We start from the raw sequence: 25,586 nt of genomic DNA, 5'->3' as shown, positions 1-25,586 counted from the left end.
ACAATAATGTGATGTCTTTTAAATTGGTCACACCCGCAAGAATGCAATGGCAATCCTGCGAAAAGGACGAGAAAAAAAAAAAGGCTCACTGGAGAGAACGACGCCCCTTAAAGCGGGGGTCGGGGACCTTTTTGATAGAAAGAGCCGTAAACAATTCATATTTTGTCAATGTTATAAATGTGTGCCTTTAATATAAAGAAATAAAAAAATACTATATATATATATATATATATATATATATATATATCTATATATATATATATATATATATATATATATATATATATATATATATATATAATTTAGTATTATATATATATATAATTTAGTATTATATTTATATTATATAGGGAATGAATTCCGAGCAGTCAGAATGGATTGGGCGCCCATCGTTTCTCTTGAATGCAGTTAAACGAGCAATTAACAAGTGAAGTCAGTCGCTTCTTTGGTTTGTTTACAAGGGAGAACTGACTTTATGGTGCGTGTTCCGTGCCGGACGTATTTAGGTGCTGCACACCCCGAGCAACTCACGGTCACGGCATGCGCTCCAAATGGGCGTGATGCAGGAGCCACAGACAGACACATTTAGGTCCACTTTTTGGTGTCGCTCGCTCGCTCGCCCACCAAAATAAAAGCGAGCAGAGAGAGTGAGAGAGAAAGACGAAACGCCAACGCGCTGCCGCCACGGAAATGTCCGAAGTGCCTCCCAACTGGATTCTTCAGCATCCGGCGGTGAGTCGCTTTCCCGGGACGGAGCGAGAGTGGCTCAAATCCCCCCTAAGCCAGGATGCGGTGCCTATTTGGTTTTATTTATTTTTTTACCCAGTACGCCCAGATGCAAAAGCTGGGGGTCGACGACGCCGAACAAGTCCACGCCGCTTTCCTGGTTTACATGAATCTCACCGAGGGTACGTTTGGCCACCAGGGGGCGTATGTCCAGTCCAGCCGGCGTACCAGGCGTACCAGGCGTACCAGGGTTCTCTATGTCCAGTCCAGTCTGTTGGCATTTCTATTGCCTTGGTCTTTGCAGTGCGCCGTTGGAAGGAGGTGTCGTGTTTGAAAAGTGCTCCACTCCAGCTGGTGTTGTTGGAGGGCAAAGAAAAGGAGGATTCGCCCACGCACTCGGTTCTCCCGCTGCCGGCGCATCGTTCCGTCAGCCACAACAAGTGAGAGGGGAAAGGTGCTCTTCTTTTGGGGGAGGGCAGGGGGTCCTCGACTTGAGATTGGAAGGTGGGCAAAACCCAGCTGTCGTCGTAGATGTTCACAAGGTGCCATTCATTGAAAGGACCCCTCAATTCTGCCCTAGAAGACAGAGGGGGGGAGGGAGGGAGGGTCATCCCATGGCTGCCCGGGTCAGTTCAATGGGGTCATGGCTTTAAAAATCCGCACATACCCATTTGGAATGGCTTGAGCCGAAGCTCAACATTCTCAAGCGACGATCGGATTCTACAACAAAGCACGCTACGGCGCTCGACGGGCCGCCACCCTTCCAACCTCGACGGCCCGAGGACGCCTCCCTTCAATTTGGGAGGCCACCTCGAGTAGGACAAGCGAGAGCCCGTGTGATGTTGTTTGTCAACTCTTTGGCTTTGCTGCCGTTTCTCCAGCTTACGAGAGGTTCTGGAGCGAGGCTTTCCCACGCTGCTGTGCGCCGTGGCCGCCGACTCCACGCTGGTCTACCAGAGGTTGAACGACGGGCCGCTGAGCCCCGAGCCGCCCGTCGGGCCCTTCCGGGACGCCCGTCGTACGGAAGGACGCAAGAGGAAGAGGCCGCCAGCCTGAGCCGGAAGAGGACGACACCTCTTTCCCCCCTCTCTCTCTCTCTCTCTCTCTCTCTCTCTCTCTTTTTTCTTTTGACCTTCACCTCATCAATCCAGTGAGACCAACGCGACTGACACCTATGGGCGGAATTCGGTAGTGCATCGCCACAAAACGGCGGCAGATATGATTTTTTGAACACTGAGTGGCGTTAAAGATGGGAGACATCCAGTCATGCGGTGGGTGTCCAATCCTGAGTTAGATTTTTTGCAGTTTTCTCTTTTTCCATTTATTTTGGGTGCTTTCCCCCTCCTTTTTATACATATTCTTGACAGTTTTTACTTTTTCGCCATTTCCCATATTTCAGTTTTTGGATTTTGACTGTGCAAAACGAGGGGGGGACAACAAAAGAAAAATTGCAAAATAAATGCTGTCAAGATTTTACCAGGAAAAGTGAAGGTGGACAAAGGGAATTGCCATCGACGTCGCTTGAAACGTCGACCGGACGGACGGACGGATATCTTTCGACACCGGTGACGGAGCTGAGGTCACGTTTTCTTTTCTTTTTCTTTTTTTCCCCTCTGCCACGGCGGCCCTCCTCGTCCAATTTTCTGAAGACGTGAAATCCGAGGTGTGAAGCAAGAGTTCCTCTCTGTCTCCCTGGCCTCCCGTGACGGTTATTGCGCGGGGTGCTCGGACGCGCCGTTTCTCAGCGATCGGACGGCAACTTTGGTCCTGTCCCGGCAGCTAGGTGGCGTCTTCCTCCTCCGAGTAGTAGTCTCGGCCCTGCAAAATGTCCTTTTTCAATTCAACAAATAACTCCAAATAGTTTTTTTTAAATAAATCCCTGCCTTTTGATACCTTTTCAATTTTCTCATCCAGCATCCGGAAAAATTCCTGCTGGCTCTCCGAGGAATGAACGCTCCTATCCGGAGGGGGGAAAGATTTTTTTCAATAAAGATCTCGACGAGTGAACGTGTAAGGATATCTTCCTTCTTACAGTATCTTTCCATCTTCATTGGATCCCGTGTCATCAAAGCGGCCACTTTGGCCGAGCAAAGCGCTTTTTTCCTGGTGGGGGAAAAAAACAAAACAAAGAAAAAGCTATCTTGAATGTGGCCAATGACGGGAGCCGCCCCGGTCCGCTCTCTTTTTCGCTTAGGACCAAAGAGTTGAAAAATAGTAAGTAGAAAGGCGTACCGTGACGTAGCCGTCCGTCGCCGCCTCTTGCGCCCCTGCGTACTTTTCCGCCCCGTTCGCCCTGTACTCGTCTGCCGACAAGTGGGGAAAAAGGCACGTTCACGTCAGGGCCGTTAATCGTTGGACGCCCCCAAAGGGTCTCCTCGCCGGGCCGGGCGGTGAGGAGGACCCCGTTTGAAGCCTTCCCTTGCGGTTTGAAGCGGACTGACCGGATATGAGGTCTCCATTGCCGTGGCTTTTGCTCCGCTCCTCCTCGCCATCGGGCGCCGCCGGGTCGGACACCTGCTTGGCGGAGGCGCAGCCCATCTCCCCCTCGCCGCCCTCGCCGCCCTCACGCTTCCTCGGCCCCGAGCATCACACCGGAGGAGCCTGCGGGCCAAAGACGCCGTGGAGTCAGCGCGGGACGATCCAACTCGACTGAAAAGTCGACAAAATATAGCGTGCAGACGGTGTGCTTTTTTTTCTTCTTTCTATTTGCGGTCTGCCGCGGTGTCGATTAGCATCGGAGTGCCTTTAAGCCCAACCCTTGTGTTGACATAAGGTTGCTTCCTTGGCTCGCTCTGGTTTCAGTGGAACCCGGCCGGGCAAGCGGCAAATATTTCTTTTCCTCCAAAAGGAAGGACAAGCGCATCGGGTCTACGATTGCGCCACAAACCGAGTGAGGAGAAGACCAATTAATCACGGGGCGGCGGCACATTCTTGGGAGTGACGACGACGACGACGACGATGGGTGACCGGCTGCTCGCGAGAAGTTTCTTGCCAGAGCCTAACGCCGGGCATAAGGCCCGAGTGCCAGGCAGGCATGGCGCCCAAGAGCGAAGCGCCCGCCTGCCTGCCTGCCTGCCTGCCCACTGCGTGGCAACAATGGAGCTTTTTTTCTCCCCTCTTGGCCTTTCACTGGCGGTTATTGATTAACGTGCCCAAGGGTGGGGTTCCTTTCCTTTTCACCCCCCAGGTTTAAACTGGCGGCCACTCCGTCCAGCACAGAGGCGATCTAGAAATGGGAGAAAAACGAGCGGTTGTGGGCTGCGGGCCAGGGATGGATGGATAGATGGATGGATAGATGGATGGATAGATGGATGGATAGATGGATGGATAGATGGATGGATTGATGAGCTCCAAGCAACCAGTTGAGAGTGAGTCCACAATCACGTACTCATCCGGTCCGGATGCACACCCTCTTTTCTTCTCACCACTGCGGCTCATCATCACTCGTCGGTTAGTCCTCAAAGTATTCGGGATTCCATCCGGTTGGAGAACTATCAAGCGGGGGCGATGGGATACGTACGAGACGCAAGTCACGGCGTAAAAAGCGCCACCTCGCAGCAGCCACCAACAAATCCCGAAGCTCCCAAATGAAGGAAGAAGATAGGCGCAACGTTACCTCTCGGGGGGGGATCCATAGTTGATGGGACAGTCGTCAGTTTTGCGCTTTTTTTCGAGCCAGACTGTTCGCCTCCGCGTCCGCGTCTCTCGCTGGGCAGCATCCGAAGTGGAGATGCGGTCAGTGCGTCCGTCCGCCGGTCTCCGGACTTCGAACGCTGCCAAGTTACGGCCTCAAATCAATATACGGGTGAAAATAAGAACGACAAAAGCGCTCCGTGACGGGCCGTCCTTCGAAGAAGGCTTTCTATGCAAAGCGAATGCGCGAGACGGTCGAAGCGACGACGGGGGCTAAAAGAATATTTGGGAAAAAAAAGCCGACGAGTTGCAACACGGACGTATTTCATCGGCGCACCGCAGCCGACAATTCCGGGTAGCAAATTTCTTCCCCGAGATGCTTCTTCGTGCGTAGCAAAGATCTTTTATACAATGCAAACCGAATTCTAAGTATTAAATCAGCAGATTCGTGTTTCTATTTGTGACAAACATTTGGAGTTACAAGAATGACATCTCAGGTCAAACGTACTGTCAAGCCTAAGGTTGTCTCGATACGGCTGAGTAAGTGTTCATTTAAATGTTGATGTAAAGTAGTAGCTTCAAAACAATAGTAAGAGATTTATTGAAATATAGATAGATAAATATTCAAATACGTTCATGTAATAAATATGGTAAAAGACAATGTTAAAAAGTGTGGTGTATTCCAACCTATTACGCGCATGCGTACTTTGGTGTCTGTATTGTTGCATTCTTGGTTCGAAGTAAAAGACGTAAACGGATGACTGTGTCCTGGCTCTCTTCTTCAATACAGTACAGTTAGGAAGGGGAGGAAGAGCAGGGTTAGGGTTACCCTGGCCAGTCTAGGAATGGCTTTGGTCTTTTGGGAGACGTGGACGCTGTGTTCATTCCAGTCCGCTAGGAGAGGGCTCTGTCCGGGAACCCAAAGCGAGACACATTTGAATAAAAATGCACAAACAAACAAACTCACTTGTGGGTCATGTATGGGGTGAGCTATGTCCATTGTGGACTGAGTGAGGTACATGGATGATGATGATGATGATGATGATGATGACTATTGATGATTATTACTACTACTGTCTATTGCCAATGATGTTTTTCATTGACTAATCAGGCTTCTCTCATTTTGATGTGACATGGGATCTGCTATTATTGTGCGTGCACATTGCTGGCGGCTTTTGTCGCTCCTTGGTCGGATGACGAAAGGAGGCTTTTGCCACATTGACTTGATGCAGAATCCCCCACCCACCCAATACGGCAGCTCGGTTCGATTTTGGAAAGGAGGCCTTTTCGTTTCGCAGGGATTTGAAGCAGCCCCCACCAATTCAGGCCCCAAGTCAGCTGGGATAGGCTCCAGCACCCCCGCGACCCGAGTGAGGATCAAGCGGTTCCGAAAATAAGATGCGATGAGGTTGACGCAGCCCCATCCAATATGGTAGCTCGAGTGAGTCGCTCGGTCCGTCGCTCGCTCGCTCGGTCCGGCTCGCGCGGTGCATTGTGGTCCGCGCCACCGTCTCTGCTTGTCTGCTCGGAGGAAGGAAGCTGCAAATGCGCTCGCCGTGCGCCGGAATCTGAAGAATTTGACGCATCCGCCGCCGAGCCAAACTCCAAGCCTTTTGTTCGAGCTCCGATTTTGCCTCCGGATTGCTTTTGTCATTCTTCCCCGCAGACTCGTCTGAGGTAATAACGCTCGACGGGACAGCCGTTCGTCACTTTCAAATCACATCCATTGACTCGCCTCGAGCTAGCTAGCTAGTTAGCTCAAATTAGCACCGAGGAGAAGCTCTCCATTTAGTGGGGGCTTGGTCGATGATGTGGAGAACGCTTCGCTTTCCGGAGAGTGAGAACGAGGTTCAAAATGGCTTAGGTTTTTTTCCACCGAGAACGTCATCAGCCACACCCGTTTGAGAGTCTCTATACCGTTATAGAAAGACGCCTTCTAGGCTTCAGTCCCTGAAACGCCTAGGAACTTTTCATTGCATTGCATCGCCTTCGCGTTTGGAGGAAATGAGATGTACTCGTCTCATTGGGACGTGTGGTCGTCGTCCCCCACCGCGACCCCTCTCTATCTATCCCTTAGGCTTAAAAGTGTCCGCGTCGAGATGGTCTCTGCGAGGAAAAAGGTCCTTCAAAAGAAGGTAGGCTTTCGATTGGATGGCCTTCATCGCTCTTCACTAAAAGTTAGCGGGCAGACTAGCATAACAAACATGGCCACACAAATGGCACGACTGGCACGGTCATCCATTCCCCAAAGCCGGATGCGAATGAACCATTTGCCAGCGGCGGATTGCTCGCATGTGCGTTCGAAGCTCTAGTCAGTTCAGTCCAATTGTTTTGGTGAGTGAGCGACGCGGCTCTCCTGCTTTTGGGGGTTTTCTTTTGACTCTCGGCTCTTGGTAAGTCAGGCAGACGGACGCCGGCCACGTCGAGCGACGCTCACGGTAGGTAGCACGTCCCGAGCGTAGCGGAAAGGAAATGAAAGAATGAAAAGGAAAGGAGAGGAAAGGAAACGGAAAAGAATGAATGACAATGGCTGCGGCCCTAACCTAATTGCTACTTTGCTCTCCCTTGACGGAATCCACGGTGGGACCCCTGTCCTTCCAGGCGCGCCCAAGAGAAATCATGTCCCACGGCGACAAAATGAAGGTAAGACAGAGATGCCGCCATTCGGCCGACGGCGCCCTCTCCCAAACTTGGAGCCATCCGCGTTGTGCTCCGTCTTTTTTCGGACCTTCGGCAGCAGGGTCAGTTCACCAACCCCGAGACGCCCGGCTACGTGGGATTCGCCAACTTGCCCAATCAGGTTCACCGCAAGTCCGTCAAAAAGGGCTTTGAGTTCACCCTGATGGTTGTGGGTAAGTCACCGCTTCCAAGTGAAAGGCTTGTTTTTTTTGACCTCCTTTTGGCATTCCGCTTAAGCCAGAGCGGAAGGCGCCAGCCCGCCAAACACTCACTCGTGTTGTTTTGCTGGCAAAAGGTGAATCCGGACTGGGCAAGTCCACCCTGATCAACAGCCTCTTCCTGACGGACCTTTACCCGGAGAGAATCATCCCGGGAGCGGCGGGTATGCTACCCCACCCATCTATCCGTCCAGGCCGCCCTCCCGCCATACTCAGGCTCCTTTTGGTTCCCCATCAGAGAAGATCGAGAGAACGGTTCAGATCGAGGCATCGACGGTGGAAATCGAGGAGCGGGGCGTCAAGCTGCGCCTGACCGTGGTGGACACGCCGGGATACGGCGACGCCATCAACAGCCAGGACTGGTAGGGGACTGGCTTTCGGGAACGCCGCCGGCCTGCCAAAACGTGGACGTGCGTGACCTCCGCCGGCAGTTTCAGCACCATCATCAGCTACATCGACGACCAGTTTGAACGCTACCTCCACGACGAGAGCGGTTTGAACCGCCGCCACATCGTGGACAACAGAGTTCACTGCTGTTTCTATTTCATCTCGCCGCTGGGTCACGGGTGAGTGTCCTCGTCCCGCCCCCGGCCGCTCCCCGCCGCCCGCTCATTTGGCTCCCTCCGGCGGCTGACCGCTCATTCCCCCGCCCCCCTAATCCCCTCCCCCCGGGCAGCCTGAAACCCCTGGACGTCCAGTTCATGAAGGCCATTCACAACAAGGTCAACGTGGTCCCGGTCATCGCCAAGGCGGACACCCTGACGCTCCGGGAGAGAGAGCGGCTCAAGCGCAGAGTGAGTGGAGCGGCGGCGGCGGTGGCGGTGGCGGCGGCGGCCCGTTTGGAGCTTCGGCGTCCTACCCACGCGCTCCTTGGTCTGTTGGTCATCTCAGATCCTGGACGAAATCGACGAGCACGGCATCAAGATCTACCACTTGCCGGACGCCGAGTCGGACGAGGACGAAGACTTCAAGGAGCAGACCAGGATCCTAAAGGTAGGGCCTCCTTTTTGCCTTCCTCCGGACTCCCGGCAGCCGGCAAAAAGCCTCTCCCCCTGCCTCCCTCCCTCTGACCCTGCCTCCTCCCCTACCTGTCTCCCTCCCTCTCCCCCTCTGCCCGCCCCCAGGCCAGCATCCCTTTTGCGGTGGTGGGCTCCAACCAGCAGATCGAAGCCAAGGGGAAGAAGGTGCGCGGCCGCCTGTACCCCTGGGGGGTGGTGGAGGTGGAGAACCCCGAGCACAACGATTTCCTCAAGCTGCGCACCATGCTCATGTGAGTGGCCTTCGCCGTCCGACGGCAGCCAGCGGGTGGTCGCGTGTGACGGAGCGTGACCGTTGGTGACCGTACGTCCCGTCGCCGCACAGAACGCACATGCAGGACCTGCAGGAAGTGACCCAGGACCTCCACTACGAGAACTTCCGCTCGGATCGCTTGAAACGCAGCGGCAGGTTGTCCTCCCACGGTTTCGTTCTGCCTCTCTCTCCCGCGTACGTACTTCCTGTCTGTCTGTCTTTCCGCCTCCCCCCGGTGCTAAAAAAAACAAACCAAAAAAAGACGGTTGAGGTTTTTTGCCGTCGGGTCGGCGACTTCTCTCGCCCCGTGGGTCTTTCCCATGTTCCAAACTGGCCAAAATGAGGCAGATTGAAACTTGGGTCCGATCTGATCCCTTTTTTTTTTGGCCCCCCGAGTGATGTGCCAGGCATTTTCAGGTTTGTGGCCGATGGAGCATTGGAGGTAAAGTGGTGTTTTTTTTTCGTTTTAAACCTCAACTGGGGGAGGCCCCACTTTTCCCCGCCGACTCCGGCACCCCACGCTTGTGAGCCCGCCGCCCACCTTCTTGTAGAAAGCAACCCGACTAACCCGCGCAGCTTCTCTTTCCGCTTTTCCCTAAACCCTAACGGAACGAGTACCCGATATGGAATTTGCTATAGCGTAGTGAGCGTGCGCATGTGTGACTGCCGCAGAAAAGGTCCGGAACCCGAAGAAATGGACAAGGATATGATTCTCCAGGAGAAGGAGGCTGAGGTGAGCAGGCGGGTGACCGAGGGAGCGAGGTAGCGCCGCCTGGGCACGCCCATCAAACTTGGGGTGTCTTGCAGTTGAGGCGAATGCAGGAGATGATCGCCAAGATGCAAGCCCAGATGCAGAAGCAGGGCGACGGCGAAGGAGACGTCTGAGAGGAGTCGGCGAGCGAGCGACCGGGAGGGAGGGAGGGAGTGGGATCCGGTTGAGCCGTAGACGGCGGTGTACGGCGCCCGCCACGCCGCAAAGTACATTCAGTGTTATGACCGACTAGTATATAGCCTCACTTTTAGTTCTTTGGCTGGAATCCCAAATCATTTTAGCTTTTCCTTTTCATGCTAACAAACGTGACATTAAAATGGCTCCATTCTTGCTGCGACAGCCTCCCTGGAGTCTGCTCCACGTTTCCCTTTGTTATTTACAATGTCAAATGCCACTTTTTCCACTTACTGGCCAAACTGGGAGATCCTGACATTCCTCTTTGAGCTGTTTGTCTTTTTTTTTTCTTCTTTTCAAGCCAATGTTGAAAGCACCAAATATTCTTGATGTATAATGAAATAAAAGTTTTATTCTTCTTTTGTTTCCACGCGAGATGTGTGAAAAGGGATCAACGGCTAGATGGATGACATCATTCTTACTGACGAAAGGGGTCCCAATATTGGATACCCCCAAGTTTTGACAACCCTGTTGTCGAACCTTGGAGATTCCTGCCGTGACAAAAGACCAGCCAAAGAAAGTCATTCTTTTCCCATTTATTCTCCCCCTCCTTTTCAGGCTAACAGGCATAGCCAACATGTGAACTTTTATTCTTTTAAATACTCTCCAAAGTGTAAAAATATTTCAGGACTTCTACATAAAAGATCTCTCGGGGCAGGATCAAGGCCGGGCCGGGCGGGGACTTGGTCGGTCAGGTGGCCGCCGAGGTCCTTTCAAACGTAGGGCGCCCCAACGCCGCTCTCATCGCAACAACGGCGCCGCGTTACCATTTAGCGAAAACCTGAGGGGAGACGGAGGAAGGTTATCTCCGGGACGGACGGGGGGAGCGTGCGAGGGCGCTACCTGCGCACGCGTTCCATCATGTGCGTGACCAGGCGGTCGGAGATGCCCGGGCACGATTCCTCGGCCAGGTCAAAGGCGTTCTCCAGCTCCTCCATGGCCCCGGCGCCGCTGGCTCGCCGCTTCTCCTTCAGCTGCCCGGTAGGTAAACGGCAAACACAAACGGTCACTGTTTAAACTTTGTTTGGCTGATGCTTGTTAATTCCTCCCTCCCCAGAGAATAAAAGGCATCTGGGAGAAGGCCGCGGCCGGATGCACCTCTCTAAAGATGGGGGTGACCAAGGCCGACAAGCACTGCGACTTGGGTTGCCTCTTGACACCATCTCCCGCCTGGATGAGACGCAAAATGGAGGAGGAGGGCCGGCGAGGCGGCTCGAGCCTTACCCCCGAATCCGTGTGGACGTAGCCCTTCTGTAACTTGTTCAAAGAGCTGGGTCTGACTGTGGGGAAAGTCCAGACGGGGCAGGAATCGGCATCGCCGTCGGCGTCCCTGCGGCCAGAAAAGCGTCAAGCGTGCGTGCCTGCCTGCCTGCGTGGGAGCGAGCGAGCGAGCGAGCGTCTAAGCGGACTCACGCGTCCGAGTCGTCGGAGCTGGACTCCTCCCCGTGCCCCTCCGACTTCCAGCGGCGGTAGCGGTCGATGAGCTCGGTCAGGTAGGCCGTCTTCTTGGTGTAGCGCGCGATGAACTTGTGCTTGAGCAGCTCTTTGGCCGTCGGCCTCTGCCCCCGGGTCACAGACGAAAGACGGACCGACTGATGGACGGACCGACTGACGGACGCACGGAGCGAGCGCGCCGCTGGCCAAAAGGGACTACTCACAAAGCGCGGGTCTTTATTCAAGCAGGCCTCCACAAACTCCTTGAAGGCTTTGCTGTAGGCTCCTTCCAGGGCGGGCGGAGTGTTTTTGGGAATCAGGAAGAGGACGCGCATGGGGTGCAGCTCCGAGTTGGGGGGCTCGCCTTTGGCCAGCTCGATGGCGGTGATGCCCAGCGACCAAATGTCCGCCTGCGCCGACAGGCGGTGAGAGCCTCGAAGCGGACCTTTGGCCATCCGGCCGCCATCCCGCCCGCCCGCCCACCTTGAAGTCGTAGGCCGACTGCTTGATGACCTCCGGGGCCATCCAAAAAGGGGTGCCCACAAAAGTGTTCCTCTTGATCTGCGTGTCGGTCAACTGTCCGGCCACGCCGAAATCCGCCAACTTGACTTCGCCCTGCTCGGACAAGAGCACGTTGGCGGCTGGACAGACGAGAGAAAGAAAGAGAGAGAGAGAGAGCGGGTGGCAAAAGTCAAGAGTCCACTCGTTCTGCGGGAAATCCTATCATTCCGTGCAACATTTTGGTCTCCCAACGTACGTATCTCATTGATAGCTTAGCCAATATCGCCCGGATTCCCATGGCCCTAAAAGGATGGCGACCGTCGTCCGTTTAGGACGTGGCGGTTCCGCGGCTGGATCGTTTCCGGCGGTCCAGTTTATTTTTCCCAAGCCTAAAGGCCGACGGGGTAGAAATTTGCGGCAGGCCGTCCTCGTTCGGCCGCCTCCTCACTCACCTTTGATATCTCGGTGAATCTTCCTTTCCGAATGCAAATACTCCAAGCCCTTGAGGATTTCTCGGAGGATGGTGGCAATGTAGGTCTCTTCCAGAGGTCCCGGACGCAACTATTAGGGAGGCAACAAACGTGGACATTTGCACAGCTAGCCAATGTCTAAAGATGCCAGAAAATGGGAATACAATTACCAGATCCAGAGCAGATCCACCGCCTAAATATTCCATGATAATCCACAGCTTTGTCCCCTGGTGGAGGAAAGTCGGGGGTAAGAGAAAGATGGAGATAGAGCGAGAGAGAAAGAGTTCCAGAAGGCGTCCCGCGGCAGACTCACCTTCAGGTAAGAGCCGTAATACTTGGTGACAAAGGGACTGTCGCACTGACTCAAGACCGTGATCTCCTGCTGAATGTCCTCGATTTCATCCTCGGCCTCCTCCAAATCGATGATTTTAATGGCCACCACCTCCTTGGTGCGATCGTTGATGCCTTTGTAGACCTCGCCGAAGGAGCCCTTGCCGATGCGCTCTTGCTTGGTGAAGTACTCCTCGGGATCCAAGCGGGAGTTCTGCGTCCAAAGAAATTGCCTACAAAACCCTTGGCGACCATAGCTCAGTTTATGCAGTGGAAAGGCTCGCAGGAAGCCACTGGGTGTTTGGGGTTAGCGAGCGTTAGGCCCGCCCGGACCCCTTGCTTTGTCTTCCACTAAACGAGGCCAAAGTGGACGGCGAACAAACGGCGGCTCTTACGTTTTGGAAAATATACCACCGGGCCGAGTAAGGAACAATGTATCGACGAGGAACAAATAGCATCTTTTGTTCAGCTGGCCGGCAACGGCAACGGCAACGACAACGACAACGACCTGCCGCGGGAATAAGAGGTCCATACTACACGGGACCTGATTTTTCATGTCTGGACAGTGGCACCGTATACTACTACTATACAGGACCTGATTTTGTAGCTCCGTACCATACAGTACCTGTTTTTCCATGTCCGGACAGTGGGTCCCTACTATACAGTACCTGATTTTGGATGTCTCGTAGGTGTGCCATCTCTCCTTTGCAGGGAGTTCAGAATCTCTGAGTTGGTCTTTTGTCCCTTTGTGTTCCCCTTCCCTCTGTCTACTGGGAAGTTAGCTGAGGCGGCCTAGCCTAATCAAGTATCCAACCTACGGCTACTTTTAACGGGGTTGTCTGTCTGTCCGTCCGTCAGTCTTGTCACTCCGAGCAGCGCCCTCGGGGCCTCCGATCACCTCCCTCCGTCCCTCCGTCCCTCCCTCCCTGCCTGCCTCCCTGCCTCCCTGCGTCCGTCGCTCCGTCCGGCCGGCCGGCCAGAGACAGCCAACGGCCCTGCGACAAATACAGCTAACGGCCGACCAACTCCATCTAGGCGCGCCTTTGCTGTTTTCTTTTTTTATTTATTTGACGAATAGAACGACCCTCGTTCAGTCGCTTCGAGACCAGATAAAGGGCCAGACGAGCGGCGCATGCGCAATGTGGGGCTCGGTTCCAGGGAATTCTGGGAAATGGAGACAATAACAACGAGCGCCTGGTCTAATGAGCGGAACTTATTGGCCAACGACGGCTGCTTCATCTCCCGGTCCACGTGGGTTGGACGTCAACCGCCGCTAATGTCTTTCAGAAGGCAACTGTTCGGGCAGCATCCATAAATAATGTCACCCGAAAGCACCGCCGCCGACTCAGTTCGTAGCTGTTCGGGTGAGCGCCGAAGTCACGTGAGGAGGAGGAAGGTAGCGGACCCGCTCGCGCGTGACGCAAACGTTTCGAGGGTTAGTTGGAAATGACCTCCCCGTCGGCCGGCGACCGGCGGCGTATTGTATGGGTAAAGACATCAAATGATGATCAACCTGTGTTGTTGTTGTTGTTTCTTTTTTAGGGTTGGTTGTTGTTTTTACGGTCGCCGAATGTTGTTGACGCCTCGGCAAGGTTTGCACTCGTAAGAAAATATATCATATTCAAACTCCGATAGTATTGTATTGGCTCTTGATAAGTATCTGCAGTATAACATTGATTGTTTCAATTTGGATCGTCATTTTGAAATGAGATGATCTTGACACATCTGTTTTTGCACGGATGTTTTTATTTATCGGTGTTGCGTTATATAAAAAAAAAGATCCCACCGACACAGATTGCGGCTATATGGAAACACAGATCAGGCGCACCCAGGCTATCGTTGCTATTCATTTCCGGGTTCTAATTCTTCGTCGATTAGCGTTTCTCAGACAGGCAACTAGCATCCATCTTACCAGTGAATATTTAAAAGTCCCGCATCCATCATATCTTAAAAAAATAGTCTTTTTTTTTCCTCGGGCAGGGTAAATCCTCGCCTAAATCCGACGTTTTGTCTTCTACCGTGGCGTGACGGAGCATCGTCCTTCAGCGTTAAGGTTAGTCAGACTTCAACGTTGACATTTTGGTTTGATGGATTGACGTCCAACTCTTTTCAGGCGGCGCAGATGAGCCGCGTCCACTGCGAGACGGCGGAGGACAGCCGCGTCCACTACGAGACGGACTACGTCGAGGCCATCGGTCAGCGGATGCGCGTCCCGGAGACGCTGAAGGTGGCCGGCGTTGGCGTGCCGGCGCCCCAGCGGCCGCCGGGAGCTCATTCCGCCCTCATGCAGGTGCCCGAGAGAATTGTGGTGGCAGGTGAGCCGTCTTAGTCGATTTCTCTTTTCCATTTCCAGGCCCCTCCCTCGTTCAGATATTTGCAAACATCTGCTTTCGCTGATGACAATGACCGTGACGTAGCCCCTTCCCAGCTTCCAATGCAAAGCCCGGCCGGAGAATATTCAATTGAATTGAATGCTTTGATTGTCATTATACAAGTACAATGAGATTTAAAGCAAGAGGGCTAATGTAATCCAGCCGTTGCATTTGGTCCATTTTGTCTGGGCAGCAGGGGACGGGGAAGCCCGCTTCTCGTGTCCCAGGGACTTGGATTTAATTCAGTGTGTGGCGGGCGCGGAGCTCCTGGACATGAAGGCCCCACCGCACGTCCTGACGCTGGCCCAACTGCCACTGGACTCCCTGGAAACCCGGCGAGCGAGCGAGGGCGAGTCCGAGCCCGCTCGGACGGTGAGTCCCGGACGCCTGGCGGCTGGTCAGGCGCTCTAAGCCTTGCCTTTTCCCCCGCCCTCGCCCTCGCCCTCACCCTCGCCTCGCCCTCGACAGGCTCCACCGCGATCGGGAGAGGCGGCCCCGACTCGCCACGGCCGTCAGGTGATCCGAGGCGACGTCAGGTGAGGACGGGGGGGCCTATTCGATTCCCTTTCCCTTGCCGGCAATGCACCGGAGACGGCTTAGGACAAAATGTGCTCCCTCTTTGACAGTGTAACCCCCTCGCCCTCTGCCCCCCCAGTCCACACGTGCCCCGCCCGGTGCCCCCCCGAGGACGCCGACGTCAACCCGACCGCCACCACGGCGGAAGGCTTCCTGCTTTACGTCCAGTCGGCCACGCGCCGGGCCTACCAACGGCTCCTCCGGCTCTTGGACGACGGCCAGCGACGGTCAGCTTTCCGTTCGATTTGCTCACGAGACGATGGCCTTTGCGCACGGCGCTCAGCTTTCCATTGGATTCGCTCCCCAAATGGTGGCGCCTTTGCGCACGGCGCTCAGCTTTCCGTTCAATTCGCTCTCAAGAAGATGGCGTCAGCGCGTAGCGGCCATCCAAACAGAAGAATGGGAGTTCCCTTTTCATTTTAAACTTTTAGCTTCAGCGAAAAACACAATGAGAGAGTGAAAAGTATGGTGTATTTACGTAGGTACTTACATGTATCGAGTTGCCGCCCGTTGGTCTCTCCGCGAACGCCCAGTCCTAGTTTTCTCGGTCATATGGCTCGGATCGGACAGCGTTTGATCGGTCGAGTGCGTCGGGGCTACATTTTCGAGCTGCTCTTGAAAATGGCCCTTCCTTCCATTGTTGAAAGGCTTTTTCCCCCTCCCCCGAATGGGCAGGTCGCTGGTGGACCTGGCGCTGGCCTCGGACGTCAACCCAGACGAGTTTGGCTTGGCGGACGCCTCCTCCATACGACGACAGGTAGCGTGGCCTCCCTCGCCTGCGATCCGGCGCTCCTCTGGGAAACGCGGCGTCTGTCTTGTCGTCTTTCAGATCGTGAAGCTCAACCGCCGTCTGCAGATGCTGGAGGAAGAAAACAAGGAACGCTCCAGGCGAGAAGCGCTGCTGTATTCTGCTACCGTGGCCTTTTGGCTGGTCAACACCTGGGTTTGGTTCCGCCGCTGAGAATAATAATAATATAATAATAATCGGACATAGGCCCTGTCGTCATTATCACAACACAAAAAGCCTACTTGTCATCACACTGAGAAAACAAAGAAGGTCTTTCACCTTTACGGGGCACACGAACATTCTTTTGCGCTCCTGGTTGCCATCACGCGACTTAGGAGCTCACTCTGCTCCATCGACGGCGACGGAGGTCCCAATTTACGTCACAGCCGAGTCACAAAGTCTCACGGACGTAATAATGAAATGGGGAATGATCATTGGCTGAGTAAAAAATATATATATATATTGTCAACCTTTAAATGATTATAATGCCACGTGTGGAGAGTATTTTTTTGTTTTCCTAGCTATGGAAACCGTGATGACATTTGAGTCAAGAGGCTCAATCGTTCTTTGCAAACGTGAGCGCTGCCAAGAAAAGCACCTTGAATGCGTCTTTCTTTGAGGCTGTTAAAAATGTGTCAAATCTACACCGGTCTCTATTTATGGGTTTAATTTATTGTTAGAATACGGATCTGATGATCCAGTGTAGATAGTAGATGGATTTTTGTTTCATTGCGCATGTCAGATGTCCATTTTGTTTGTGAAAGCCCAAAACACGGGTTGTTACGGTGGATCCTTTTTCGCTTTCATCAATGGCTGTAAATCCATCCTGACTTGTGCAATGCTGTTCAAAATGACCATCATCTGGAGATTTTTTTTCCCCTGCAACTGTCTGTGGAAAATAAATAACCAACTGTCATCATTTTTATTGGTATCTTTTATTTCTGGATGTCTTTCAGGTTTTTGTATTGTAATTTGTATTTATTCATACATTATATCCAGAAGAATCAACACTACTTCCATTTATCTTGCAATGTGGTCGATAGGTTCACCAAATGCACGCACAAATAAATAGACAAGACCATCTTCTGGGTTTTTCTTGCAAAGAGAATGGAACCTTTCAGCTCTCGGCCCAGGTTCCTTCTGGCGTCACACACATCTTTTCCTTCTTTATTAACTTCAAGGACCCTAGTTACAATGGACGTCTCTCGGGGCTGTGGGTTTTCCAAAAAGGAGTCGTGTTGAGCAGGTGAGCCTTTTTCTTTGCGGCCCCTCCTTAAGTCGTGGACAAAGGCAGAGCCACTATGTGAAAGAGCCCAGTGTCCCCGAGCCAGACTCCAAGAGACGGCCGGCCGGCCGGGCAAGCCAGGCCGCACCTGCTGTGTCGTCGGTGCCAAGACCGGAACCATGTCACTCCTGTCTTGCCTGCACTTTGTGCCAAAACCTGAACCATGTCTGTCCTGTCTGCATTTTGTGACAAGACCTGAACCATGTCAGTCCCGTCCCGTCCTGTTTACGTCTTTCTTTCTTCTTTCCTTTTACAAAGACGCCGTCTTTGTAAGTCGGCGTTTGCATGAGCAAAAATATCTCAAGGGTTCACTGTGGCCCGGCTATCCAGTAGCCCTCAAAGGGTTCACTTCTGCCTCATATTCAGGGCAGTGCGACTAAAATTGGGAGTGAGGGCCGTGCGATATAAATGTGTCCCGTGGGGGGCGCTTTGACAATCGAAGCCAACGGGATCGTTTTTCTTTTGCCTCGTCGAAGTAGAAATGAGTGGCTCGCCCAGCCAGAGCTCCGAGCAAGGTAGTCGGTCGGACACCTTGGCCAGCCCTTCTTTGGCCTGGCCTGGCCTGGCCTGGCCTGGCCTGGTTCCCTGTCGGCGTTCCCTAAACAACCAAAAACGGCCCCCCTCCCGAACTCATTTCCCTGCCTAGCGACCTCCCTCCCTCCCTCTCTCCCTGCCTCCCTCCCTCCCTCCATCCAAAGCCCCCCGCCCCCTCCCCGGAGACTAGCCTCGCCTCTCTGGGCATTTTGGAAGAGAATCCGGAGCTCTCTCGTCCTGCCTGCCGCCATGGCGACCAGCGCCAAACGGAAGCAAGAGGAGACTCATTTGAAGATGCTCCGAGAAATGACTAGCTTGCCGGCCAATAGGAAATGCTTCGACTGCGACCAGCGCGGCCCAACCTACGTCAACATGACGGTGGGCTCCTTCGTCTGTACCACTTGCTCCGGTATTTTGTAAGTCCCCTTCTCTCCTTCTCTCCTTCTCTGTCTCTCTCTCCTTTCTGTCGTCCAGCCGTCAAGGGCGAGGCGAGGCGACGAGAGGGGACGGGACGAGACGAGACGGGACGAGACGAGACGAGACGCGAGTCCACCGTCTCCCCTCGCCCCCCCCCTCGCCTCTTCTCCGTCCGTTAGCAGGTATGCTAACACTGGCGTCAAAACAGCTGTAAGGGGGCTTGAAATAAAGACGCCCGGTATCCAAAGTGAAAAACTCGGGCTGGCAAATGTCCAAGTTGATGAGCGGAAGTTGGCCCCATGGGTGGTGTTGGTGCTTGTGGGCACGGGAAGGCGGGGTCGGCGGTGGCGGTGGGGGTGGCGGTGGCGGTTCTTAGCGGTTCTGGCGGTCCTGGCGCCCCTGGCGCCCCTGATGCCGGTCCTGCCTCTGGCTAACCCTAATCCAAGTCGTCGTCTCCGGTCGAGCCGTGCGCCCCAAAAAGGTCTTAAAGGAACGGCGTCGTTTTGGTTGGAGGTGTCTCATTCGCTGCTCTAAGCGCATCCAAACGTTTGCGATTTGGGCTGTTGTTCTTTCGAGTGGCTTTTCGCGTAGACTGGCTTTACTCCTCCTTAGTCCGCCTTTGGTTTTAATGGGAGGAAGGCAGGCTGCCCGCCATGGAAATTCGGGAATTCTTTTGCTGCCTTCTTTCGACACCATGTATTTTTGACCTCCCCCTCCCCCTCCCTACAGGCGAGGCCTGAACCCCCCACACAGAGTCAAGTCCATCTCCATGACCACATTCACCCATCAAGAAATGGAGTTCCTACAGAAACACAGCAACGAGGTAAGACCGGGCGGATCCGACGTCTGTCCGTCCCGATCTGAAAATCTCAGTTGGCCCCGTTTTATTGGCCTACAGGTCTGCAAACACATCTGGTTGGGCCTCTACGACGACAGGACGTCGGTCGTTCCGGATTTTCGGGAGCCGCAGAAAGTCAAGGAGTTCCTCCAGGAGAAATACGAAAAGAAAAGATGGTACTTTGTCCGTAGTTTTTTTTTCTTTGTCCTTGCTCCGGCCCGTCGGCGGCCAGCCAAAGGACGGTGTTTTCCAATCCGCCGCCGGCCGATCGGCTAAAGCCAACCGACGACGCCCAATCCGTGAGAAAGGGGAGGCGCGTGCCCCTTTCGCTGCCCGTAGACGGGATGGTTCTCCACGTTCTCTGCTCCAACTTTGTGTCTTTTGTCAGGTACGTGCCTCCGGACCGGAGCCGCCCGGCCCCGGGCGTCCGGACCTCGGCGTCGGCCGCCCCGGAAGCGCAGCCGCTCAAGAGCTTGCAACACAACAAGACCCCGCTTCGGCAAGTAAGGCCCTCGGCGGGGATGTCACGCTTTTGGCCAAGGGCTTGGGCTTTTTCCCCCCCTCTTCCTGTTTTTAATCTGGTCCCGCCCGACCCCGTCCAGTCCAGTCCGGTCTCGGTGCGCGGCCGGGAGAAAAAGTTTGACCTGCTGTCCGACCTGGGCGGGGACATCTTCGCCGCTCCGCCCGCGCACGCCGCCGCCTTCGCCAACTTTGCGCATTTTCCATGCCCATCGGGTAAGGAGGCCGTCGCTCCCGTCCCGCCTAAACGGAGCAAGGGTCGATAGGTTCCCACCCGCCGGGATGGCGCTCTCCCTTTATCGCCACAGGAGGCGGGCCGATGGCGTCCGAGTCCGGCGCCGTCCCCGTCCGGCCGGCGATCGGGGGCCGCGGGGAAGATCGCTACGCCGCTTTGGCCGAGTTGGACAACAAGCTGGGCTCCTCGGTGCAAGGGTGAGAGAGAGAGAGAGAGAGAGCGTGAGAGCGCACCGGCCGGCAGGCCGACTGCGATTCACCTACCATGTAACGGTTGTGGCCGCAGGAATTTGATGGGGCCGGCGCCGGGCTCCTCTCCGGCCCAGCACGCCGGCGCGCAGCCCGCTTTCGGAGGTAACCTTGAGCTTTTTCCTTCTTGTGGTGGGAGCGCCTTTTTCTGAGCCGCTTTTTTCCACACAGGCGTCCCGTCCACAAACCCCTTCGTGGCGGTGGCGGCGGCTTCCGAGGTATCCGCCAACCCGTTCCAGGCCAACGGCAGAGGTCCGGCGCCCGCAGGTCTCGACGCCGCTTTGTATGATTTCCTGGGTCGCGAGAGTGACGGTTGACCTAAAGACCAAGGGCCGTTTTTCAAATGACTTTTCAAATGGAATATTTCCTGGCAATGGGGGCCTTTTTTGCAGACCATTAGAGTTTGGGTTTGAGTGATGATTTCTGAGAGCGCTAGCCTTCCCGCCCAGTTTCAGTGGAAGTATGTTGTGTCGTAGCCGCTGCCGCCGCCGTCGCTGCCTCCTTTGGTACGGCTTCCATGAGCATGCCCGCCGGCTTTGGGAATTCGTCTTCGTACCGCCTCCCGACCAGTTTCAGCGGAACCTTCCAGCAGCCGCCGCCATTCCCCGGCCAGAATCCCATGCCGTATCCTCCGGCCGGCGCCTACCACGCCCACTGCAACGGTGAGTGGCCTCCGGCCCCCCTCTCACTGTCCGCCGCCAAAATGCGCGGTCGTCCCAAATCCTTACCGGGTTTTTTAGCGCCGAGGCCAAGTTGTAATCACGCCGGCCCTCCGAGCCGTGCTCGGTCGGCGCCCCCCTCGGCATTTTTTCAAATGAGGCGCGCTGGATTTTTGGGCAAAACGATTGATTTTGGGGGCTCGCTCCCATTTGGAGAGGCGCTCTTTTGCCGCACCGAGGTTTTCTCGCCTGACCTGGTACGGCGTGTTTGTCCTCCAGGCCCCGCGTTCCCGGTGTATGGCGCGAGCAAGCCCTCCGCGACGCCCTCGGCCGGCGTGGCCAACAACCCCTTCGTGGTGAGTTTCAAAGGAGGGTCGCCCAAGCGCCTGCCCGGCCGGGCTTCCTTCCGAAGGGTGCGCTGACGCTGAGGGAAGTTTGGGGGCGGGGACGGCGACGGTGGCGAGGAAAGGCCATAAGTAAAGGGCCTCCTCTTTCTCTCTCTCTCTCTCGCTTCACCTCACCCCACCCCTTTGTCGTCCTTCCAGGCAGGAACAGGAGTGCCCGGCGGGGGGCCGTTCTCTTCGGCCGGTACCTCCACCAACCCCTTCCTGTAACGCTACCTGGCCCCAAGGGGGCAGCATGCAGCAGGTGTATGAATGAGTCCAGACTATTAGCGGCGCTCCCATTTATTCCACACTAAAATGACTTTTTGGGAGACTACGGCACCGGTAGGAGCGCGCGCGACACGGGTGACGCTCGGCAGAAGTTAATGGCAAAGAGGGGACTTTGGGAGGCGCTCCGTCCAGAGTTGAGCGGCGGCCTCGTCGCCTTGCGTCGCTCGCGGCGCATTCGACGGCGTCTTCCGCCTAAGCCTCTCCTTTTCAGAGATGCTCCTTCCCACCAGCGGTCCCTGCCAAATGAACGCTTGACCTTTGGGGTGGAACCATCCACTTTTTTGGAGCGCCACCTGCACGCCATACGCTTTTGGTCCCGATGTGTTTACACCCATTCGCCGCGCCCGTATCATCTGTAATCATATTACTAACGTATAAGGAGGAGCGTGGCCACAGATGCCAGCGAGTGTCTGAACATCAAAAAGGGCACTCTGCACAAATCCACCCTCTGGGTTTTGGTTGAGCACGACCAAACGCGCAAAGTCACTCGGAATGGCAAACAGTGGCATCAGTGAGTATGTCCGTGCGTTGGTAAGCTAGGCCATCGAGCAAACGGATGTCTGTTTGTTTGTTTGATTTTCCTCTGCCGGGCTTCCCGTTATGTATTGGGGTCTGCCAAGGCAATGTGTACATATATGTATAAATGAAAAGAATTTGTTTTTTTTTTTTAAAGAAGCAACAAAGTACTTGCAGCCTCCTCGTTCTTTCAGCCATTTCTCCAAGTGGGCGTCCGTCGATCGTCAACGGCACCTTGTCGTTGCCCGACCACGACGTCGAATGCTCTCGGCGACATAAAATAATAATAATAATCCCTTCATTCTTGTCAAATGAGCCATCCCTGTCCCGGCACATGGGAAAGGCTGGCTCGTGCGACTTTGCTCTTCCTCGTGAGGAAATGGATAAATTTAGGTGGCTGTATTTTTTTTTTTCATCATGGAAATACGATCGATGTCAAACATCACTTTGAGAAAGTGACACGTATCCTGTGGGTAAAAGGTGTCGCGGTTGCTATGGCAACGGGCAGACACTGTCATGGCCTCCCTGTTGACGGACCCGCTGTTTGAAATCGCTGGCCGGGGTCCCTCCACCAATAAAAACTACTACAACTGCGTGATTACCAAGGAAGACGTAAGGATGGCCGCCCGCTCGAACGCTTCTTTTCCTCGCCGCTTTTCTTTCTGTCTCTCTTACTTGGTCTCTCTCTCTCTCTCTCTCTCTCTCTCTCTCTTTTTCCCCCTCGATTCGGAATGCCGATGCCGAATGACTCTCGGCGGCACGATTGGCCGTTAACGTTAGCGGCGGTGTCGTCGTCGTCTGCTTGCTAGCTTCCCTTCCGGTGTTTTGTCGAACGGACGCCGCCCCAAGTGGGATTTTGGAACGTTTGGCCATTTTGCTCTTAATGCAATATCAACAACAACAACAACAACAACAACGACGACGTGCACGTCGACGCACGTTCCCTTCAGCTAGCCAAACCTATCCGACCGTAAAAAAAGAAGAATCACTTGTCTAATGACCATCAAGGTATTCAATCAATCAGCTTTAGCGGATTGTTTATGCCAGGGTGAAGAACAGTACACCTTTCTCCATCTGTGGAGGAATGATCTTTGTTTCAATTGTCTGTTTTTTTTACTGTTTGTCTGTTCGAAACTGGCCGCCTACTTTCCCCAAAAACGAATTCTTTAACTCGAGCCTTCAATTTATAAAAAAAGGAAATATTCCTAATGTACCCTAACCCTAACCCCCGCACATGTCTGAGTAAATCCCACCAAGGTTAAAAAAATGAAAGAAAAGGACACGAGTCAGCCTTGATGAATGACTGTCATGGTATTTGAATCAAATGATTTTGATGTTTTTAAAAGAAAAGATAAGGAAATGACCTTTCCGTAGCCGCACGTTATTGATTTGATTTTTATTTTAGCCGGCCAGTGTCGCGATTTTGACGGGAGGCAGCCGAGTGAGCGCTGGCGCCGGCTGCGCTCGGCCCTCGGCACTCGTCCCTGGGCGTAGCGCTCTCTTTCCGTTCCCTCAGGTGATCTGGAGATGGTGGACGATATCTCCCCGAGCCGTGTACAGGCTCTCCAAGCCCGGTCAACTGATCATGTCGCACGAGGACTTCCTGGACGACAGCAAGTTACAAAGTAAGCCCGTCACGGCGCCGGCGCGGCCAGAAGCGCGCCGGACGCTAAAGCGCTCCGGCCGCTAAAGCGCTCCGGCCGCTAAAGCGCTCCGGCCGCTAAAGCGCTCCGGCCGCTAAAGCCCTCCGTGTGGTCGGCAGACGACCTGGGCATGATCTTTGGCCGCGGCGCCTTGAAGTACACCAAGGCCCTGTGCCAGGGCCATTTCGATTACCTGGAGCGGCTCCCCGACTCCTTGCTCCTGCAGATCGTCAACTACCTGGAGCTGGAAGACGTGGGTCAACTGGGACGGACCTCGCGCAGGTTCCGGCAGGTGAGCGGGGAACGGAGGCGGGCCGCGCGCTCCGCCATACGCTAACGCCGGGGGAACGGAGGCGCGCCACGCTTGGCCGTACGCTAACGCCGGGCCTCCTCAGCTGTGCGGCTCCGAGGAGTTCTGGGAGCAGGCGGTGCGGCGCTGCTGCAAGACGGTGTCGCCCGAGGCGGCCGCCCTGGCGCGAGAGGTGGGTTGGCGCAACATTTTCTTCACCAATAAGCTGCAGCTGCAGAAGCTGATCAGCCGCCGGAGGCTGCGGGCCGAAGAGGAGAAGGGGGAGCCCACGCCGGGCAAGAGGTCGGAGACTGCTCGGCCCGACCTCAAGGCGCCGGCCGCCGTGGAGCGCACCATGGAGGGCTGAAAGCCGGCCCGCCTTTCGTCGGCTTGCCCGGTCGCCCGCCCGCCCGCCCGGTCGCCCGTCTGCCTTTCGCCCGTCCCTTATTTGATTTCGCCGCTCCGTGCGGTTCACCCGAATGGCGATGTTCGCCAAGAGTTTTTTACCGTCCGCCGTGACGCTGGCGGGCCGTATTTTCTCGCCAGAAGCTAACCTAGAAAATGGAATTCATTTCCCTCTGTTGTCTGCCATGTTGGGGCCAGTCTTGCGGAGCGTTGGGCTACTACTCCGAGTCATTCCGTAAGCTGTCTTGCTATTCTTCACAGTGGATAAAGAACATGTGCCTGGTTTCTGCCAAATATATCATTTTGCCTCTACTCAAATTGCTCATTTTCTTCCACGGCAAAAGTGCTCCGATGCATTTTTTTGACCCCCTTCAACCCAATTTTCCCAGGCGTCCTTATTTCTCCACACCAGGGGTGGCCAAAGCGCTCCAAACTCCAGGGCCGCTGTGGGTGCAGGTTTTTGTTCCAACCAATCCGGCACAGACACATTGACCCATGAGATTTGTGCAGAAAACAAGAAGCACCTGACTCCGATCCACCGATTGCATTTGTAGGACACCAGGTTAGTAAAAAAGTGTCCTTTTGATGGACATTTGCTCTACATAATTAAGTTTCTACGAGCTTTAAAAAAAAAACATGACCAATGTGTACGTGCCTGAATAAGATGAGCTGAATTTACGGCGGCGCCCAAATTTGAAGGAGCTTGCGGGCATCGCACGGGAAGCAAAAATTGGGAGAGTGGCAGCCGACGATCTCGTCCCGGTGCCGTGGACGGCCGGGAGGAGTCGTCGGCCGCCGCCGGCCAGAAAAAGAAAAACCAACCGGCCTCCATCGCCGCGCGCAACGATGGCCTACTCCGAGTTACATCACGACTCGCTGGAGTTCCAAGAAGAGGCACGACAACTGTTAGCGCTGATAGGATTAGGAGCCAGCGCTGACAACAGCCCCGCCCGTAGGGGGCGCCTCGGCAGAAGCACTCAAGCGGGGACCCCGACAAGTCCGATCGATTGGGCGAGCGCCCCCTACGCTAGCCGAGGGATGGTGGGAACCCGAGAGGTCCGGGGGCCGAGGCATCGGCATGTTTGGCGGGGATGGGATAAGACGCCGGCGCTGGCCGTCTTAACCTCTACTCGCCGTGCTAATCTGTCCCAAGGTTAAAAACTGGCGCTCTCGCAGATCAAACGTGGAGCCGGCGCGCGGAGAAAATAGCGGCGGGCGACGATCGGTCGTCGCGGCCGTCCGTGTTTGCCCACATATCGCCGTAATCCATTCATTGGCCAGCGGACGGCGATGAGAAGCGGCGCTCGCGCGACGCCGTACGCCGGCTCGCGAGCTTTCGGCTTAACCCGCTGACCCGTGGCA

At 54.8% G+C, this 25,586-nt stretch overlaps 6 protein-coding genes and 1 pseudogene across 17 annotated transcripts; 5 read left to right on the top strand and 2 right to left on the bottom strand.

Moving 5' to 3' along the window:
• Positions 1 to 501: 501 nt before the first annotated feature.
• On the top strand, positions 502 to 1,833 carry tsen15 (TSEN15 tRNA splicing endonuclease subunit). The gene is made up of 4 exons (XM_077615249.1): positions 502 to 732; positions 827 to 908; positions 1,031 to 1,166; positions 1,608 to 1,833. The coding sequence occupies exons 1-4, from the start codon at positions 691 to 693 to the stop codon at positions 1,780 to 1,782; spliced, it is 435 nt and encodes a 144-aa protein (XP_077471375.1). The 5' UTR covers positions 502 to 690; the 3' UTR covers positions 1,783 to 1,833.
• A 176-nt stretch (positions 1,834 to 2,009) lies between these two features.
• Positions 2,010 to 4,777, bottom strand: LOC144085808 (uncharacterized protein C1orf21 homolog). Its single transcript, XM_077615461.1, has 6 exons — positions 4,115 to 4,777; positions 3,168 to 3,952; positions 2,959 to 3,029; positions 2,759 to 2,829; positions 2,620 to 2,683; positions 2,010 to 2,544 (listed from the first exon to the last, which is right to left on the bottom strand). The coding sequence occupies exons 2-6, from the start codon at positions 3,262 to 3,264 to the stop codon at positions 2,506 to 2,508; spliced, it is 342 nt and encodes a 113-aa protein (XP_077471587.1). The 5' UTR covers positions 3,265 to 3,952; positions 4,115 to 4,777; the 3' UTR covers positions 2,010 to 2,505.
• Positions 4,778 to 5,833: 1,056 nt separating this feature from the next.
• On the top strand, positions 5,834 to 9,851 carry septin2 (septin 2). 3 transcript variants are annotated; one of them, XM_077615242.1, is made up of 12 exons: positions 5,834 to 6,036; positions 6,961 to 7,002; positions 7,097 to 7,211; positions 7,334 to 7,420; positions 7,495 to 7,618; positions 7,688 to 7,822; positions 7,933 to 8,050; positions 8,148 to 8,249; positions 8,381 to 8,526; positions 8,619 to 8,741; positions 9,219 to 9,279; positions 9,354 to 9,851. In XM_077615242.1, the coding sequence occupies exons 2-12, from the start codon at positions 6,979 to 6,981 to the stop codon at positions 9,429 to 9,431; spliced, it is 1,113 nt and encodes a 370-aa protein (XP_077471368.1). In that variant the 5' UTR covers positions 5,834 to 6,036; positions 6,961 to 6,978; the 3' UTR covers positions 9,432 to 9,851. The 3 variants fall into 3 exon arrangements, with proteins under 3 accessions (XP_077471368.1, XP_077471367.1, XP_077471369.1); XM_077615243.1 differs by having other exon boundaries at positions 5,837 to 6,036; positions 8,619 to 8,702; XM_077615241.1 differs by lacking the exons at positions 9,219 to 9,279; positions 9,354 to 9,851 and having other exon boundaries at positions 8,619 to 9,192.
• A 162-nt stretch (positions 9,852 to 10,013) lies between these two features.
• On the bottom strand, positions 10,014 to 13,630 carry stk25b (serine/threonine kinase 25b). Of its 2 annotated transcripts, XM_077615231.1 has the most exons (11): positions 12,896 to 13,628; positions 12,211 to 12,441; positions 12,068 to 12,124; positions 11,880 to 11,988; positions 11,410 to 11,567; positions 11,151 to 11,336; positions 10,906 to 11,051; positions 10,717 to 10,822; positions 10,591 to 10,662; positions 10,336 to 10,466; positions 10,014 to 10,273 (listed from the first exon to the last, which is right to left on the bottom strand). In XM_077615231.1, the coding sequence occupies exons 1-11, from the start codon at positions 12,923 to 12,925 to the stop codon at positions 10,234 to 10,236; spliced, it is 1,266 nt and encodes a 421-aa protein (XP_077471357.1). In that variant the 5' UTR covers positions 12,926 to 13,628; the 3' UTR covers positions 10,014 to 10,233. The 2 variants fall into 2 exon arrangements, with proteins under 2 accessions (XP_077471357.1, XP_077471358.1); XM_077615232.1 differs by lacking the exon at positions 10,014 to 10,273 and having other exon boundaries at positions 10,717 to 10,772; positions 12,896 to 13,630.
• LOC144085691 (mitochondrial fission factor homolog A-like) lies at positions 13,206 to 16,881 on the top strand. Of its 7 annotated transcripts, none has more exons than XM_077615235.1 (10): positions 13,206 to 13,662; positions 13,770 to 13,819; positions 14,208 to 14,280; positions 14,341 to 14,542; positions 14,796 to 14,971; positions 15,068 to 15,135; positions 15,255 to 15,402; positions 15,851 to 15,932; positions 16,005 to 16,139; positions 16,220 to 16,881. In XM_077615235.1, the coding sequence occupies exons 1-10, from the start codon at positions 13,546 to 13,548 to the stop codon at positions 16,402 to 16,404; spliced, it is 1,236 nt and encodes a 411-aa protein (XP_077471361.1). In that variant the 5' UTR covers positions 13,206 to 13,545; the 3' UTR covers positions 16,405 to 16,881. The 7 variants fall into 7 exon arrangements, with proteins under 7 accessions (XP_077471361.1, XP_077471359.1, XP_077471362.1 ...); XM_077615233.1 differs by having other exon boundaries at positions 13,229 to 13,662; positions 14,793 to 14,971; XM_077615236.1 differs by having other exon boundaries at positions 13,239 to 13,662; positions 13,770 to 13,829; positions 14,793 to 14,971.
• An 824-nt stretch (positions 16,882 to 17,705) lies between these two features.
• Positions 17,706 to 22,057, top strand: LOC144085698 (arf-GAP domain and FG repeat-containing protein 1-like; annotated as a pseudogene). Its single transcript, XR_013304210.1, has 10 exons — positions 17,706 to 18,197; positions 18,928 to 19,021; positions 19,097 to 19,212; positions 19,425 to 19,539; positions 19,639 to 19,987; positions 20,076 to 20,143; positions 20,210 to 20,290; positions 20,515 to 20,700; positions 20,977 to 21,053; positions 21,243 to 22,057. The product of XR_013304210.1 is annotated as an arf-GAP domain and FG repeat-containing protein 1-like (transcript).
• A 130-nt stretch (positions 22,058 to 22,187) lies between these two features.
• Positions 22,188 to 24,536, top strand: LOC144085696 (F-box only protein 36-like). 2 transcript variants are annotated; one of them, XM_077615246.1, is made up of 4 exons: positions 22,188 to 22,499; positions 23,404 to 23,512; positions 23,650 to 23,822; positions 23,926 to 24,536. In XM_077615246.1, the coding sequence occupies exons 1-4, from the start codon at positions 22,404 to 22,406 to the stop codon at positions 24,184 to 24,186; spliced, it is 639 nt and encodes a 212-aa protein (XP_077471372.1). In that variant the 5' UTR covers positions 22,188 to 22,403; the 3' UTR covers positions 24,187 to 24,536. The 2 variants fall into 2 exon arrangements, with proteins under 2 accessions (XP_077471372.1, XP_077471373.1); XM_077615247.1 differs by lacking the exon at positions 22,188 to 22,499 and adding an exon at positions 22,783 to 22,895.
• The last annotated feature ends 1,050 nt before the right edge of the window (positions 24,537 to 25,586 follow it).

The sequence above is a fragment of the Stigmatopora argus genome, chromosome 12, assembly GCF_051989625.1.
Source record: "Stigmatopora argus isolate UIUO_Sarg chromosome 12, RoL_Sarg_1.0, whole genome shotgun sequence".
Classification (NCBI taxonomy): Eukaryota; Metazoa; Chordata; class Actinopteri; order Syngnathiformes; family Syngnathidae; genus Stigmatopora; species Stigmatopora argus.
Note: the sequence above shows the minus strand (reverse complement) of the source record. Positions and strands in the feature narration are given on the sequence as shown.

Excerpts from the sequence above, each read along its gene's own strand:
- tsen15 (XM_077615249.1), top strand. The coding sequence starts at position 691 with ATGTCCGAAGTGCCTCCCAACTGGATTCTTCAGCATCCGGCG. Across the intron at positions 733-826 it reads GGATTCTTCAGCATCCGGCG|TACGCCCAGATGCAAAAGCT; the intron begins GTGAGTCGCTTT and ends TTTTTTACCCAG. Across the intron at positions 909-1,030 it reads TTACATGAATCTCACCGAGG|TGCGCCGTTGGAAGGAGGTG; the intron begins GTACGTTTGGCC and ends TGGTCTTTGCAG.
- LOC144085808 (XM_077615461.1), bottom strand. The coding sequence starts at position 3,264 with ATGGGCTGCGCCTCCGCCAAGCAGGTGTCCGACCCGGCGGCGCCCGAT. Across the intron at positions 2,830-2,958 it reads CGACGGACGGCTACGTCACG|GAAAAAAGCGCTTTGCTCGG; the intron begins GTACGCCTTTCT and ends TTCCCCCACCAG. Across the intron at positions 2,684-2,758 it reads AATGAAGATGGAAAGATACT|GAGCGTTCATTCCTCGGAGA; the intron begins GTAAGAAGGAAG and ends CCCTCCGGATAG.
- septin2 (XM_077615241.1), top strand. The coding sequence starts at position 6,979 with ATGTCCCACGGCGACAAAATGAAG. Across the intron at positions 7,619-7,687 it reads GCCATCAACAGCCAGGACTG|TTTCAGCACCATCATCAGCT; the intron begins GTAGGGGACTGG and ends CTCCGCCGGCAG. Across the intron at positions 7,823-7,932 it reads ATCTCGCCGCTGGGTCACGG|CCTGAAACCCCTGGACGTCC; the intron begins GTGAGTGTCCTC and ends CCCCCCGGGCAG.
- stk25b (XM_077615231.1), bottom strand. The coding sequence starts at position 12,925 with ATGGCACACCTACGAGACATCCAAAATCAG. Across the intron at positions 11,568-11,879 it reads GATTCACCGAGATATCAAAG|CCGCCAACGTGCTCTTGTCC; the intron begins GTGAGTGAGGAG and ends TCGTCTGTCCAG. Across the intron at positions 11,337-11,409 it reads AGTCGGCCTACGACTTCAAG|GCGGACATTTGGTCGCTGGG; the intron begins GTGGGCGGGCGG and ends CTGTCGGCGCAG.
- LOC144085691 (XM_077615233.1), top strand. The coding sequence starts at position 13,546 with ATGTCACCCGAAAGCACCGCCGCCGACTCAGTTCGTAGCTGTTCGGGT. Across the intron at positions 15,136-15,254 it reads GTGATCCGAGGCGACGTCAG|TCCACACGTGCCCCGCCCGG; the intron begins GTGAGGACGGGG and ends CTGCCCCCCCAG. Across the intron at positions 15,933-16,004 it reads CCTCCTCCATACGACGACAG|ATCGTGAAGCTCAACCGCCG; the intron begins GTAGCGTGGCCT and ends GTCGTCTTTCAG.
- LOC144085696 (XM_077615246.1), top strand. The coding sequence starts at position 22,404 with ATGGCCTCCCTGTTGACGGACCCGCTGTTTGAAATCGCTGGCCGGGGT. Across the intron at positions 22,500-23,403 it reads GCGTGATTACCAAGGAAGAC|GTGATCTGGAGATGGTGGAC; the intron begins GTAAGGATGGCC and ends CCGTTCCCTCAG. Across the intron at positions 23,513-23,649 it reads GGACGACAGCAAGTTACAAA|ACGACCTGGGCATGATCTTT; the intron begins GTAAGCCCGTCA and ends TGTGGTCGGCAG.